General features: G+C 32.9%; 1 protein-coding gene across 2 annotated transcripts; it reads left to right on the top strand.

Annotated features, from left to right (window-relative positions):
* Window positions 1–4,283: 4,283 nt before the first annotated feature.
* Window positions 4,284–14,009, top strand: LOC117109253 (ras-like protein rasD). 2 transcript variants are annotated; one of them, XM_033251514.1, is made up of 5 exons: window positions 4,284–4,525; window positions 8,550–8,682; window positions 10,214–10,270; window positions 11,553–11,626; window positions 11,999–14,009. In XM_033251514.1, exons 2-5 carry the CDS (start codon window positions 8,607–8,609, stop codon window positions 12,509–12,511), a joined length of 720 nt encoding a protein of 239 aa, XP_033107405.1. In that variant the 5' UTR covers window positions 4,284–4,525; window positions 8,550–8,606; the 3' UTR covers window positions 12,512–14,009. The 2 variants fall into 2 exon arrangements, with proteins under 2 accessions (XP_033107405.1, XP_033107407.1); XM_033251516.1 differs by lacking the exon at window positions 4,284–4,525 and adding an exon at window positions 8,154–8,325.
* The last annotated feature ends 3,411 nt before the right edge of the window (window positions 14,010–17,420 follow it).

The following is a 17,420-nucleotide window of genomic DNA, read 5'->3' as shown; positions in this document are numbered from 1 at the left end:
ATTATATATATATATATATATATATATATATATATATATATATATATATATATATCATCAGAGAAAGGTAAATACATTGTTCGAATAAAGGACATAATAATACATCATGTAGCGTACGGTAGCTCTCAACGGATGCATTATTATATCCTTTATTCGAACACTGTATTTACCTTTCTTTGATGTTATATATAATTTAACGGCTTTCCTGTTAGGAAAATTTATTCGTGCGAATCGAAAGCGTCGGTTCATGGGAATGCGCAATCACATGCATTTTCTATCGGTTTTTCGCTTCAGCGAAATCGGAAATACTTTTCGCAAAGTCAAAAAATGCGCAACCAATTAGAGCTCAGGAAGCAGCCGACGCTTTTGATTCGCGCGAATAAATTCACCAAGTGGAAAACAGGCTTTATATAGCCACCTCTGCCATTACATCCTCAATAAAATTCGAATTCAAATTCAAATTACATTTAATCAATGATGGATATAATGGTATACAGTACAATACAAATAATAAAAAGAAAAAGAAAAAATAACCCAAATCCAAAAAAAAAACAAAAAAAAAAAACCATCATTGGGATCATGACTATAAAGTCAATCTTGTCTCGTGACCCCATGAACTTAAAAGCTACCATAATTATTTACTGATGGTACAATGATAAGTATTCTTTTTAAATTTTACATTTAAAGACAGGTAAAGAAACTAAATTTTTAATTGAAACATCGAGATCATTCCATAAATTAGGACTAGCAACAGAAACACAAAATTTTTGTTCTGAGTCTGACGAAGGGAACTGGGACAGAAGTACTTCTAAAATTATATATGGGTTTTCGGAGGTGTATCTAACAATTGTAACATAGGAAGACTCAGAGGAAGCGTTTTTTTTATACTGAAACATAAATATTGCCAGTTGGGCCTTGTTAATATCAAATAATTTTAACATTTTCAGTTGTTTGAATAAATGTTCAGGCGGAGTTCGGAAGGGCGAGGGTATATTCCGGCTGCACATTTTTGTAATTTAACAAGTATATTCAAATTTGAAGGATAATCAGAAACCCATACAAAGTTGCAATACTGAAAATGTGGCAAAATAAGGGTATTGTAAAGGGAAAGTAGAATATGTTCGGGAAAAGTAAACTTGAGCCTGTTGATGATGCCAATTGTTTTGGATATTTTTCTTTTTTAGAAATGTGTACCTCTCAGTAAACAAGCTATTGAACTCCCAGCCACACACGTGACATGCACAATAAATGCATTCAGAAGGTTTGAGTTAGCAACATTGACTATTTCATGTAGTAATGCTTTATTTTTGAAAATCAAGAGTAAATTACCCAACTAATAACTTAATGTATAAGCCCTGAGGGAACTCACTAATAAGCACTTCAAAAGAGCCCTATAACAGGGGGCTTAACAATATTCGCAAATGAGTAGTTCTTGAATCTAACCGACGGTAACACCGTATTTAAATGTTGACTGGTTTTCAGCTGAAATTGCCAGAAGTATAACTAATAAACTTTAACACAGGTCGGCATCCTTAGCCCAGAGTAAACCTCGCTAACCTAGAATACCGTACGGTACGTAACACAATAGGGCCTATGGTTTTTATACGCATAATGAGTTCACCATGAATATTCCTGTAAAAAAAATAAGGAAACTAAGTATTTATTCCTTCACAACTTAAAAAAGTTTCAGAGGTTTTATAAGTTCCCAATTGTTAATTAATAATATTCATGATGACATGATGATGATAATGATGATAATATGTTGACGATGGTGATCATGAGGATGTTGACGACGACAATGACGATGATGATGGTGATGATAATAATAATTATTTCAAAAATTTCAAAATGTATTCAAAAACCTCCAAAACGGCGAGCACATCAGGATAAAGTATAACGAAGCATACAAAGAATATACAGAACAGAACAGCAAAACGAGACGAAAACAGCTAACAGTATTAGGCCTATTATTCAGAAGCTCATGAGTAACAATTTTAGGTTCAAAATGGTGTCGTTGTTATGACAGGGGTCTCTCCATAATTATAATGAAAATGATACTATGATAACATGAAAAATGTCACTAGATGTTTTTTTATTCGTAAACATTTTTATTCACTTTTTCATCCATTGCACCATGATTGCCCTGATGCGCGGTAATATAGTAATAGGCATAAGCCTAAAATCTACACGCGGGGAATTATCATTGGTTCATGAACTTCAAAGCTTGTCTGTAGACACTCTAAACTATTTTATCAAACTTCCAATCTACCTGCAGTCAAAATCACGTGGTGACTGAAACAATAAATCATGGGAACATTTAAGCTTAAACGACGGTGGATATTAAACAATTGGCAGAGGTTGAAATTATGTGCAGCCTCGTTAAACATGCCAGGGCTTTAAAAAGAATTGGTGCTTGTCGAGTGACGTAAGCATTGATATTAAAAGGTTACACACAAAAAATCCTTCTAAGTTTATATTTCCTAGCTTCTCATATATAGTAGAACTATTTCTTTGCCCCCATTTGCTGTCACTAGATGCTTTCTTAAAAGCTTTATTTCGAAAATTCAATGCATACACAATAAATTACAGTATTTAAAATAGAAATTTTCTAATTTAAAATGTCAGACCAAAATTAAAAAGCACTTTATTATACACTGTTTTCACAATCAGGTTTATTGGGCACATTAATACGCAACATAAAACTAGATTTGCGCATAAATGCACAAAAACTAGGGATACCAAAATGAACAAACATATCAGACGTACGTCTGATATGTTTGTAGTACGTACTACTGAATTTACTCAATTTCATTAACACACGCAAAACATTATTATAACACACTTTAAGAGAACTAAAGTTACACTTGGTGTAATTAAACCAAAGTGTACTACAGTAAAAATTCATACAAAGACTTAAATAATTTGATATTAACCATGGAACAGTGAAACTGTTAACTGTTTGACTGTTCCCTGATTTTAACTGATTTAAAATTTTATGCGAAAAAATATTAGACTGATTATACTCGCCAAGTCGTCCTAAATACAGTGGTGGTGCCAGCGGGGGTGGGGGTAAGGAATCAATTATGGCATCCCCTCCAAGTTGGATAGGCCTTGATCACGTCGTCCGACGCCACGGCGAGGTCCTTGGACAAAAATAATAATTTGCCTATTCAGATAACGTTATTTTGATCATATTACATCTTTTTACATATGCCTATCCCTGTTTAGATTGCCGATCCCGATATTCTGAAAGCGCAATTTGGGCCTTACTAAGCCATAAAAACTCACACTGTGAAACCCCATACCATGGAATTTTTACTCACGGACCCTGACCGAGGCTCTAGTCGGCCCTAGGTTCGGATCGCCTGTCGGACATGTCACGACCCGTCAGAAAATGTCTGTAGCCACCGCTGCCTACACGATGACAAATTAAAGTTCTCAAAACTCTTTTTATTATGAGGCTTATATGCGTTGTAGAGGATATAAAAACAGATGGTTTTAAAGGATTGCATTCTAACAACCAACGGAGTAGGGTGAATCGATCACCACTATACCGTAAAACCTAGAATAGAAGCCCTGGGCTTCTTTTTCTTTGTGATCTTTGGATGGGTTGTCTATATATTGAGCTTTTCAACAAAACGAATTTCCTTCTTGGACAAATAAAGTTTCTGTATTTCTGTATTTTCGAAATGGGTTTCTTTTAGAGATGGGTTTTTTTTCGAGGCTACATTTGCAAAGTAAAGAGCAGGGCCTCTTTTCAAAATGAATGCTGTAAATGTTTTGAATTAATATTATAAAACAATAAATAGGGCCGCTGTAACATCAGTCTGTATCAATGGGAGTGTATTAACCGGCATTAAATCACCTAAACTTCTGAATAAACCAAGCGTGATTTTAATTAATCTTGTTTGTTTTAAATATGTACAGTGTCTCGAAAAGAAGCCTAGACTATCTTGAAAATAACAAACACAAATTTATTTTGATTTATTGATTGATTTTGATTAATGCAATGATTGATTTTGATTTAATGATTGATTTTGATTGATTGCATGATTGATTAATTTTGCTTGATTCATTAATCAAATGACTGGAATTACCTAGGAAATGGTGATTATGAAGAAGATATATGCCGAAGTTGAAAAGATCAATACAAGAACGTTGCCTAATTCATGTTAAACGAGAAATTTAATTGGCTATTCAAACACAAGGTGATTTCACAAATTGAAACACCACAAAAACTCGACAAAAGGTCGGGACAACAAGCACAATAGTCGAATGACCCAATGAAGCCTTTCAGTGAGAAACCTTTGCTCTGTGATTCGTTTCTAGTATCTGTCAGTGCGTTACCTTAGCCTCCTATAAACACTGATGAAGGCATTTCATGAAATCACTTCACGGATAGGCACATTTGGATACAGTAGTCAGCCACGGCAACATTGGCAGATAGCGCGTCTTAACAAGGTGCCAGTGTAGTTTTGGGTACTGTATATCCTTCATTATCCACATACCAACGCAATTTTGACTGGTAAGTAGGATATATCATACAGAATTAATTAATATGTCTTGTATAAATTATCTTGTGCTTAACACTTGAGATAGTCATACCGGGAAAATACTGCAAACTTATCAACAAAAGATATACGGTTTATTACATGATTAAATTATTTTTTTTTATAGCAAATTTCTATTCTATCTGTTATAACTTTCCATATTACGAGAATATTCGATCATATCTGTAAGTATTTTTATCCCCCTCCCATATCAGCTCAACCTAGATAGAGTATAAGTTGTTCCCTTTTTCATATTTCATTCATTTTCAGCAGGGGTGGCGCCAGCGGGGCACTATGTATTTTCTACATAATAGTAGACTCCAAAATCGTTTCGTCCCCATAGAACTCTTTCGAGAGATTTTTTGAACGACACCCGACCACGCCCACTTTGTTTTTCTTTTGAGGTATTTTCCCCTCCCCGGCGGGGACCTCAGACCCTCTCCCATCCTCCGTCGCGCAAATCCTGGCGCCACTTCTAATTCTGAGTAGTACCGTATTTAGTGATCAGATTTTTTTAATTTCCTGTTTTTCTTGTGTGTTTTTAATTCACAACTTTTTATTGACATTGTAAGTAAATTTTCCTGCATTTTAAACAGCATACAATTTGATCCTTATTATATTCTTAACGGTTAAATTATAAGCTTATGACAGATATTCACATAGATGATAAAATACAAATATTTAATGTAAAAATAAAGAAAATAGATATAACAAATTTCATATTCATGCCGAAGTCTCAGATCCTAGAAAATGACAACGTATTCGTTATATTTGTTAAGTGCAATTAATGTTTTAGAGCAACGAAATTACACACATTTATTTAGGATTACATTACCTTATTATGCAGCCCACACACCACTGCTTAACATTCGTGCCCCTTCCTCGTGTAAATACTAATAAATATGTTTTGATGGATATATATACATATTTATTAATATTAATATTTCTATTATTATTATTATATTATTATTATTTATATTCATATTTATGTTTATATTTATCAATAATATTAATAATAATAATAATAGTAATAATAATAATAATACATTGCGCTAATAACGAATTCGTTATTAGAGCAAATTCAACAACCTCATTAATGTTTGTTTTTTTTTTCAAATTGTTGAAATGCAGTTATTATTATTATTATTATTATTATTATTATTATTATTATTATTATTATTATTTTTACTATTATCATTATTATTATTAAAAATTAAAAATATTCTTTAAAAAATCATTTAAAAAGAATGAAAAAAATGTGTTCAAAGATCTATAGAAATTTTATTAGAAAAAAACCCTAAATTGTCTGGCAAGGTGGGGTATAAGGGCCTACAAAGACTAGCAGCAGTAAAGCCTCGGAGGTGCTTAGCAGTCGGACTACATTATCTTAACATCCTTTAATAGATGGCAAAAACACTTTCTTCGTTCTAATCTTTAAGCGAAATCTAATAATCAATCATCAAAATATAGAAAGTATACAAAAGTTTATTCTTAATCTCATCTTTTTTACTCCATTTTGAGAGCCTTGTACTTGTGAATTTTGCACCCTCGGGCTGCATTCGGATTAAATTAAGACACAACAAACGCCTGCAGAAGCAATGTGTAAGTGTACTTAACTTGAACGTAATGCCATTAACGTCATTCTTAACAAATCAGTTACTTTATAAGGGCGACGGTGAGGTATCATGGTAAGTGTGGGTAATACAATATTTAACTTTGTTCATTCAATCCAAATGTGCTCAAGTACCGCAATGTATAATTTCGCATTAAAGACGACATTTCACACAATTGAGGACAGTGTCTAGGAGGTGCCACTCTATCTTTTGACAGTAGCTCGAAGTGTCGAGATTGGCAGATCAAACCATTTACTAGGTAAACAAACAGTATAAAAAGGCCAAAACTAAAGATGTCTGCATGTTCGATGAAAATGTATTTAAAAAGAAATAATGCCTAGGCCTACTATTGTTAATTTTTTTATGTCTTTATTTTTACTGGTTTGGGACCAGCGATTTATGGACTAAGTGTCTGTGCTGGTTCCAATCTGCGTGACATGTCAATCAATTTTTAGTTTGTTTTCTTATTATAATTATAAGGACTAATTGAATGAAGACAAAATAATAATAATAATATTGATCACATCCACTGGTATAAAGTAAACATCAACCTCGCGAATTCTAACGATTACAGTATTCTGAAATCTTTAGCGGGATGATTCGACATTACTTACTTACTAAATGTTATAGAAACAAACAGCGGTAATGGGGTGAGAAACCAAGTAACTCTTAACATTGCTTAACAACAAAAGTAATTTCAACAAGTTGTCTGAAACGTTATAAAGATGTCATAGAAAAAAAGTACGTATATAACAGATGATATGAATAAAATTGAGCATTGGCGCTAACGACAAGGTTAGGTGTTAACATTATAAGCAAGATAATGGACGTACTTTTATTCTGTGCCAATCTCCTTTTAATGCTCATTTAATTAAAGGGTTGAATGATCTCTACATACGGTATTGTGTAATTGTTGTATAGCTTATTAATTGTCCTTAACTTTAAAAGCGTTTTACTCTCGAAAGGACAAGATTAATTAAAATATTATGCTTTGCTTGGGTAACGTCTAAGTCAATGTCAAATTTTTGTAGGACAACAATTAAATGAACTCGATAATCATTCACCACGTTACCGAGTTTACTTAAACGCATACCGTACTATATGTAACTTAATTTTTACCAGGATTTTTCAATTACGAAAATATCAATTCAATTAACTTTTATTCCAATATCAATATAAACAATACAATTATCAGCAAAAGAAATACAATGGTAGCAGATAAAGAAAAAGTTACAAAATAAGCAAGAAAATGCTTTAAATATATAACCCTGCAAAAAGAATAAAACAATAATAATAATAATAATAATAATAATAATAATAATAATAATAATAATAATACAGAAAAAAATAATATTAATAATAGTATAACAACATCTATCATTGTTAACATTTATTTTTATATTTTTCTATAAGATACTGAAACAATTGCTTTTCAAATTTACTTATTGTAGTTAACTCTTTTAATTCATCTTTTAAATTATTCCAAATTTTGCCCTTTCATAAGATATACATTGTTGCCCCGCGCTTCTATTGCAATTTTTAATCAATTTTTTTTCTAACTTTCTGATCTGTTACTACATAGTTCTACTGTTTTTCTCCCAGATATTGGAGAGTACAGTAAGACAGGTAAATCACAAAATGTGAAAGTGGTAACGATATGATAACTGTGTCATTAAAAGTGATTGTTAAAAGTCATGGGATAACACTAAATAGTATTTTCTGACTTATCCTAGACCAAAACGTTCACAACATTCGCAAATTTTATTATAGTGTGCTGTGGTTGCTGGGTGACCACCCCATGCCAGGTTTCGTTCAGCTCCAACCATGCAGGTTTCTCTAGCTCTATTCAACCACCTGTCAATTAAAACCATAATAAAGATTGAGTACCTAGTTGGAGGGAACTACAATTGTTTTGAAGTGACATTGTATTCCATGAAGGAGAAAATCAAGTCGAGACTTGAAAAATTCCCCGCTTTATCTTTGTAACGATCGTACAATGAAAACCAAAATTACAGCAATCATCTAAATAATGTTTTTCTAACTGTCCTCGTCTTGTAAAATACACTTGCTTATGAAAGAGAACTGACCTCAGGGGGAAGTGCACAGCTTTGGAGTTCACAGACAAGAGACCTTTTTGAGAGTTTGTCCTGGGTAATTAGGAGGTTAGTTAATTTTGTTCAAGTTTTAATCCATTTGAATACTTTTTGTATGTTAACTTTGAAAAAGGTAACCGCAATGTGTACAACCAAACTGAAAAGTAAACTATCAATAGGTTAGAGGCGCGCTTGGAAGAGGAAGCCACAAATTGGTCTACGTTGGTTAGGCCTATGTTTTATATATTAGACGCTACACACAAAATTTAACAACCGTTCCATTCTTATTTCAGAATGTTAATACACTATAAGCTAATTCCTCAACGAGAAAAACAAATTTAGTTTCTACAATGAGAAGTGAGAAAGGGAGCTCTGGATTGAAACTCAGGATTGTCCTATTGGGAGAGAAAGGAGTTGGAAAATCAGGTAAGTTGGCCTAATTTGGCAAAGCATTTAGGATATATTTTATTTAGAAAAGGCAACAGTACTCAAGTTTGCTATACTTATTTTTAGATTTTTTTTAAAGAGAATATAGGTATTTTGTAAATATATATATTTAACTATGAAATATGATTGACAATATGTATTTTGGCAGTTGCTTTCTCCTTGGACTTATAACTAAACTAATTTTGACAGAACACATTTAAATCATTAAATTTAAAAAAAAATGCATTACCATAGATTTAGTATGAATCCTATGTGATTTGTTGTATAATTAAAAAATAAAGAAGTTAGGCCTATTTAGAAAAAAAAGTTACATATGTTTTGCCAGAAGTTAACCGACAATTACTGTGTTAAGTACAATTTGTTTCCTTATGTCAATTGAAAATTAAATGAAACAGATCTGAGTTGTCAAAAATATAACTAAGACTTGCAATTGCTAAGCACAACCCTTAATGGCACACGCAATATGATTAGAACGTGGGAGACAACACGTACCTCAGATAGTAGGCGTGTAAGATTGGTCCTTGGGTGTGCTGTTAATTATCTTTTTGAAATGTCTTAATCTCAACACACACAAACGTCGGCATATCAATCAGAGTACTAATGAATTTTATTATCTCATTTTCATTTATTTTCTATCTTAATTAAGCTGCTTGGGTACCGAGGTCTATGTAAACAAATCAGGACAAGAGGTCTTAAATCTGCTAATGAGTTTGGCCTGTTGTATTATTACAGATATCTTTATTTCAATATGTCAATGCTGATAAGTGCATCCTTGGTTGTTTGTAACGATTTCCAAATAACACAACTTTATAAAACTAAAGTCACAAAGCAAGAAGAAACAATCTGTAATCAATTATTGTCATGGCATTTAAATTTTGTTGTGAATTTAGGCCTGTAATGAAAGACCCCTCCAATTAAAGACCGCTTTTCTGTGGTCCCAAATTAACAAATGTCTTATTTTTATTATTCTAATTACAGACAAAGCTGATAAAGACCATGAAAACCCTGGTCCCAAAAGTGGTCTTAAATTGGAGGAGACCTATAGTTTATATAACAATATAACTTGATTTGTCATGAATTACATAGATTTTCCAAATTTAGATTCAAATCCATCAACATTTTGCCAGAAATTAAAACATGTAAAAACTGTATTTTTTTGTTTTAATCATAATTATTTATTGTACTGTTTTCAAATATTTTTTGAATGTTTTTATAGTGATTTTTGCATTGTATTTATGAAATGAAATAAATAAATGGACAAAGCCAGAAAGCTGTAGTCAGCAAAATTATTAAATAAGTTATTATATTTGATGTTAATATAACGTCTAAGCTGAATTGTTTATAGAAATAAAACAATTTTTAAAGTACACGTTTTGATTGCGCTACAGAGAGTTACAATATAAAATGTGAAACAAAAGGTAACACAACAGACAGCATTATACTAAAATTAAACAGTAGGGTATAGGCCTACATCTATGAATTCCTTTAACGGAATTTCGTTCCATTACAGCTATTGCTGTACGATTCCTCTGTGGTAGATACCTGCATGAATACGATCCAAATTTAGGTAAGTGTTTCTTAACGTTCCGAATCTCTAAACGAGTATTATCATATCATTACTTGTGATGGTCTCTCATAGGTGTATTAAGGAATGTTATCGTACATCAAATTATATTTTATATTTTATAGACACTCGTCATGAGATATCTTTTTGTAAGTTTAGTCCGTATTTTGAAGTAGTTAACATTCAATAATACTGAATGCGCCAAAAATGACAAGTTCCTGCTTTGTTTGACTGACCACCTCAGATACTGTAATAGAATAATAATAATAATAATAATAATAATAATAATAATAATAATAATAATAATAATAATAATAATGTATTCATTTATAGTGTGCAAATTCCATTAAAATGTGTTCAATTTAGGAACATTTAACATAAGAGGTTCGATGTGTTCCATGATGGTTTAATGCCAGCAGTATTTTACTCAGGATTGGGGCCTATAATGATCAAAATTTCACAACTCTGATGCGTTTGGGCTAAATATATTTACAACACGTTGAAATAGGCGATTTTCGGTAATTTTTGCTAAACTCCACCCTCTGGACATTGTTGCTAACGTATGCATGGGTGGCGCCAGGATTTTCCCGACGGGGGTCCGACGTTCCCTACGGGAAAGGGGCACGTCCAGGCGAGAGAAAGTGGGCGTGATCGGTCGTCGCTCTTAAAATCTCTCGAAAGTGTTCCAGAGGGCGAAGCTCCGAGAAATATGGAAATTTAGGGGTTTCTAAGAGTTATTTAGTTAGTCGACTTTAAAGTCTACTAATATGTAGAAAATACATAATTTTTTTTCTTTCCGACGAATTGTAGTTTTTCTCCCCGAGGGGGGTGGGGGTGGGCTGGCCACTGAACGTGTGGGAAAGTAAACAGCGTAATCGTAAGTGAATTTGCAAGTTTGTGGGACATACGCGTATTCATGGCTATTAATTTACGTGTTATGATTACTGTACTCACTGTAATAATAATAATAATAATAATAATAATAATAATAATAATAATAATAATAATGTATTCATTTATAGTGTGCAAATTCCATTAAAATGTGTTCAAATGCGCATTAAAATAAAATACAGTGCACCCTCCAATTCGGGACCACTCTAAATCTGAGACCCTCTAATTCGATACCACTTTTCCAAAGACCCAAATAACAATCTTCAACCTTTTAACAAAACGCTAGTCCTCTAATTGGAGGTGGTCTCGAATTGGAGGGCGAACTGTAGTCAAGAACACAAGTTTACAATAAAAGCGAAAGTTATAATTTTTTTATTTGTATTTTTTACGACAGAATGCTGTTACGACAAACATGAGATAATTGATGGAAAGACCGTCAAAATAGAAATATTCGACACAGCAGGACAGGTAACGTCATTAATATGAATATTCAAAATGTTTTACAAATAGCAGGTCTTACTTTATGTAATACGAATAGGGGTTGAAATATTAAAATCGAAAGATTGTAGATTCTAAATGTAATACTAGTGTTGTTAAGATTTGTATTTTGCAGGGCATTGCCAACATACATTAGCACCAAAGAAAGTTTTCAGTTTTGGAAAATCGCAATGTAGAATGCTTTAAATGTGCCTTTACTGGTAATAACCAGAACCGCATCTAAAGACAGTTTGGCCAAATAGATATTTGGAATATTTGATATTGATACACCAGAAATGTTATGATTATTGAAATTTCAAATTATTACATTCTAATCGTTTTAAATTATTTTTTCTCTCGCAGGACGTACTGGATAACTATCTGAAAAATGCCGATGCTGTTCTGTATGTCTACTCAATTACGTCAGAGAAAAGTTTCGCTGCCGCAAAATCCTTCCGCGAGGAACTGCTTTTGGGTGATAAGAGCCATATTCCTGTAATCCTCCTCGGAAATAAAAGAGAGCTTGAACAAGGACGCCAGGTTTCGTACAAAGATGGATTCACTCTAGCCAGAGAAACGAACTGGAAATTCTACGAAATGTCTGCTGCAGTTGACACTCATAGAATAAACGATATGGTGTTAAACCTCGCAAGTGAACTGTTGGCTGAAACTAAGAAATCTAACCGACAAAGACGGACTTGGAAAATTAAACGAGCAATGAGTATTCTAAATGTTCACATTCATCAACCGAAGCATAGTAGCTTTCCGTCCGTACTTATGCCCTTAACTGAAAACAAGACTGATCCTCCTAGGTCGCCTGCGTTGCCCCAGCATCCAAGGTTGGCAAACAGAAGGCAAACCTGCCCCGCTCTATGAAAAAGAATATACAATAGACTGCGACAAAAGACTTAATCCTTGAGTCTGGCGAAAGGAAGGCTGTATTATTGTATTACTTGTATTGATGAACTGTTACATAATGGTATCCAATTTTACAAGAAATGTGCAATATTCTAAAGCATTGTCCAGATTATCAAAGTTTCTTCGGCAAAAACATTGTTGTATGCCTATATATATTCATGATGTGCCTATATATGGTCATGATGTGATGTCATCACCACCATATTTAGGCATGTAACATTTCCTTGCAATATAATTTGGTTGTGTGGATAGGGATTAACGACGGTGGAATACGGTACCCTTTATGTGACGTGTACAGTTTTTGCCGAAAACTAATCCCGCATTGGGTAGATTAGTTAACTGTCCGCTACATCCAAACTATTCCTACAGAAAGGTTATGCTGTTCTACTGTTGACGAAGTGCTAAGGATTTGTTTAGAACTAACTGTATGGTTGCAGTGGTACATTGAAACAATAGGTTGTCATGCATTCAAAGTGTCGAAATATTTGATAATGGGTATGATTTGTCAGATAGATGTCTATTAAATATAAAATCATGTGACGCTTTGGGCTAGCAACCGAACGGTTGTTGGTCTAGACCGATTCTATCAGATCTACATTTCCTATTCCGTGATCAAATTAATTCACCAGTCTACTACGAACGCTAGTCCTGAATGGGTAGCTAGAATAGTTTTAAATAATAAATAATAAAATAATGAATGAATTTGCTATCTGCGCTCACGACCGTGTTATACACAATAATTTATTCGAGAATTCAAAAAACTCCAAGGTTTTTAATATTTTAATTTATTTGTTCACTAGAAATTACAGAGGTTTATAAAGATACTAAAGAATGAACAATAATGATTCAAGTAAACTTTCTTATAAATCAAATGTGGCTCACTTTCTAATACAAATTGTTATTAAACATAGTAAACTTATAAAAAAAACAACAACTTTACATCTAAAAAGTTACGAATGCAAAAATATACCTAGCCTTTAACATCGATCTTGATTTTGTGAAAAAAAAAATATCTCGGAATTATAATTATAAATATGAAATTAATTTAGAAGGCCAAAGAAAATGATACAATGAGGTGATATAAAGAATGTCCAGCATCCACGAGTTCAAATACGTAGTGCACATGATTTTTCCCAAGATGGAGTCATATAAAGTAGGATCCCTGAGATTTTTACCTAGGTTATCTTTCTGGGGACAGTAAAATGATGATGAAAAATCCCAGTGCTCATTGTTTTATAAGAAGTTAATTATAGAGATAATAACCAAGGCAACGATGCCAACTGAAAATTTATCGCAAACTTACGTCAGCAAAACACAAGCAAACTTGTACAGCTATGTACAGTGAACAAACATGTATGTTTGTGTATGATATTCCCGTTATTGTTCAAAATGTTTGTAGCATACTGTAGTGTACATGACTAATATACTTCCACCTCTGCATGTGGTCAACTATAAATATTTATATATGCTGTATATCTATTTACATTTCAGTGCAAACACTGCTTTCATCTTTTATTGGACCCTCTACGAGTTTTAAGGGCTCGGTTAGTTGGCAAAACTTTCACACAGGAACCCTCTCTGTTACCGGTTTATGTATATATCCCCCTCAAATTTTACTGTTCTCTAACGCCTGGACTTATTTATGTTCCGATGTTGGGCATTCAGAAATATATTTGCAGATATTGATCTAAAAGATTGCTATCAATAACCCAGCGTACATTTAACATAAGAGGTTCCATGTGTTCCATGATGGTTTAATGCCAGCAGTATTTTACTCAGGATTGGGGCCTATAATGATCAAAATTTCACAACTCATGCGTTTGGGCTAAATATTTTTACAACACGTTGAAATAGGCGATTTTCGGTAATTTTTGCTAAACTCCGCCCTCTGGACATTGTTGCTAACGTATGCATGGGCGGCGCCAGGATTTTCCCGACGGGGGTCCGACGTTCCCTACGGGAAAGGGGCACGTCCAGGCGAGAGAAAGTGGGCGTGATCGGTCGTCGCTCTTAAAATCTCTCGAAAGTGTTCCAGAGGGCGAAGCTCCGAGAAATATGGAAATTTAGGGGTTTCAAAGATTTATTTAGTTTGTCGACTTTAAAGTCTACTAATATGTAGAAAATACATAATTTTTTTCTTTCCGACGAATTGTAATTTTTCTCGGGGGGGGGGGGGGGGGGGGGAGATGGGCTGGCCACTGAACGTGTGGGAAAGTAAACAGCGTAATCGTAAGTGAATTTGCAAGTTTGTGGGACATACGCGTATTCATGGCTATTAATTTACGTGTTATGATTACTGTACTCACTGTAAACTACGCAAATGTTAATTAAACCACAGTCATTAACTTGGTTAACACAGATCAAAGCGAGCATTCTTTTTCTTTTTAATCTGAGATGTGCTAATAACTTTTTAAATTTTACAATTGCTTACTCTGTATGAATGAATAATCTATTATTTGCACAGACCACTCAGCTTACTGGTAATGATGTGATGTCAGCACATTATTCGCGCCTGATAGTAAGTTTTTAACTTATTAAATACTATTACAGTAATTCATTTTTGGATTTACAAATTTGACGATCCTGATGGTATAATATCGTTAACTTTGAAACATTAATATTGAATCATGTTCTCTGGTCACTATGTGTCACCCATACACAAGTATCCTGGGTTCCAGAACCAAAATTTTGATTACTCGAGGAGAATTCTGTGAAATGTAATCCTTTTATTGCACTCAGTGCGCTCCATACCAAATTTAACTGGCGTCCTATACTCGATTTTCTACTCAACATATAAACAAAACAAACGTTGACTTTAGATTAGAAATGTGACTTTATTAGAATATAATATGATGGAAGACAAGTGTGAATGTACTATACTAAAATTTTACCAAGTTCGAACATCTTTCACTTTTCTACAAACGTGAATACGGTGTAGGAAAAGTAGTGCATTTAAGAGGCATAGAAAGGTGAAGTTGCAGACGATAAAGATTTGCTTGAACTACCCGATAGATTAACAACTTTGCTAAAGATACAAACGATATGACGTCATTATGTGACGTCATGGATCATGTGTGATGAGCAATATAGAGATATAAACATAGGGTTGTTGGGGGAAGTGATATCACACAACTATATTTCAGAGACATAAAATTTGCATATAACATTTGCATTACTATAAACCCTACGTTCGATGGATTTGATAGTGGGTGCATTTAACAGTTACTATAATAGAATAACTACAGTGTGAAAAATGGAATGTCAAAACTTATACAGACTGTAAAGATAAGAGGGATCAATATGTTGTTCAACATAACATTTTAGGCTTTCAATAATTTTTTTTTGGAGAAAATTTAAGTTGTGAATTTTAAGATTTGCTGTAAATTTCTCTTTAAATATTTAATAGTAAAATTTTATAAGCTAAACTTGCCTAAGTCGAATCCAAAATACCATTGAAATATTGTTCAACTTAGATAAAAGTCGACTTACAGATTGTTAATTAATGGAAAACACAACAATTTGACGTGTAAAATTAGATCAACTTAGAAAATTATTTGATTTATGGCAAAGTCGACTTCGGCAAGTTTACTGTACAAATCAACTATATTTATGACATATCTATAAATAATTTTCTTCTTGACTGGTCAACAGATGAAGCATAAATTTAGAATTACATAAATGAATACAAGAAGTAAAAGCTGTGGTACTTTCTTTTCTAAAGCTTCTTTACCATGCAGTAATTTATTAAATATTTAGCAGATTTGAGTCAAACCGACAGCAAGTCAAAATGGCAATAAACAATCCAAGTAGAAAAAGGGCAAACCTTCTTAGTTTTAGCCTAACAACCCAACATAGGATCACAATTAGCACAATGTAGGCCTATATGAAATTACTGTAGGTACAGTAAAAATAATAATAATAATAATAATAATAATAATAATAATAATAATAATAATAATAATAATAAAACACAAATGATGGTGGTGGAGATAAAAAGCTTGTAGTTTAAGATGCTTGCCACCCAATCCTAGTGTCCTGGGTTCAATTCTTGTCATGGTAATCAGATTTTTTCAAACGACCAAAAACAACTTAAGCATCTTGTGTTTAGATTTGTCTTGTGAAAACATATGCCACTTAGAAAAATAATTAAGTTCGCTGTTTGGCATAACCAATGTTAACTACAATTACCATTTATAGAATTTTATTATAATTATGTTTTTTTTAATGGTTAAATCATTGTTATTTAATCATGGCTACTACAGGAAAGGTGAGCATATACACCTGTAAAAATATATGAGCTGTCTTACATACATTTCTTTGTATGTACCAAAATGTTTAATCATTCCTAACCAAATACTTATTTCTGTTTCTAGATATGAAAATCGTTAAATGAATAGGTTGAATATTTTCATAAATTACTCCTGTAACAAACATGATCATAGGAGATTGATAAAAACTGAAAATAAAATTTGGTTACTGCCCTGGTACTGCCATTTTAATTGAAAATTTTTACTTATTTCATTTATTGCCATTTTGGTTTTATTGCTATTCTGATCTGCTTTTATTCGCTAAAAGCCAATGTACATGAAGGTTACTGTTGACTAAGAATATCTATACAGCAAGTTTTCTTAGACAAGTATTTGTCAGGATATTAGAAATATAATACAAATAGAATATTTAACAGTACTAATGAAAATTAAGGCCAAACATTCATATGGGATGGGAGCACACTGAATAGGCCAACAAAATTCCATAGAGACGGCAAAACCATGGATTATTTTCAATGATGATCACTCATATGGCATTGCATCATCCAGCATTAAGGCCTGTTCATACTTCAACGATAACGATAATGATAAAAAAGCTA

Source organism: Anneissia japonica, unplaced genomic scaffold (genome assembly GCF_011630105.1).
Source record: "Anneissia japonica isolate Jap-2015-1 unplaced genomic scaffold, ASM1163010v1 scaffold288033_len957474_cov176, whole genome shotgun sequence".
NCBI classification, from domain to species: Eukaryota; Metazoa; Echinodermata; class Crinoidea; order Comatulida; family Comatulidae; genus Anneissia; species Anneissia japonica.
The sequence above is the reverse complement of the archived record's forward strand: the minus strand, read 5'-3'. Positions and strand labels throughout refer to the sequence as shown.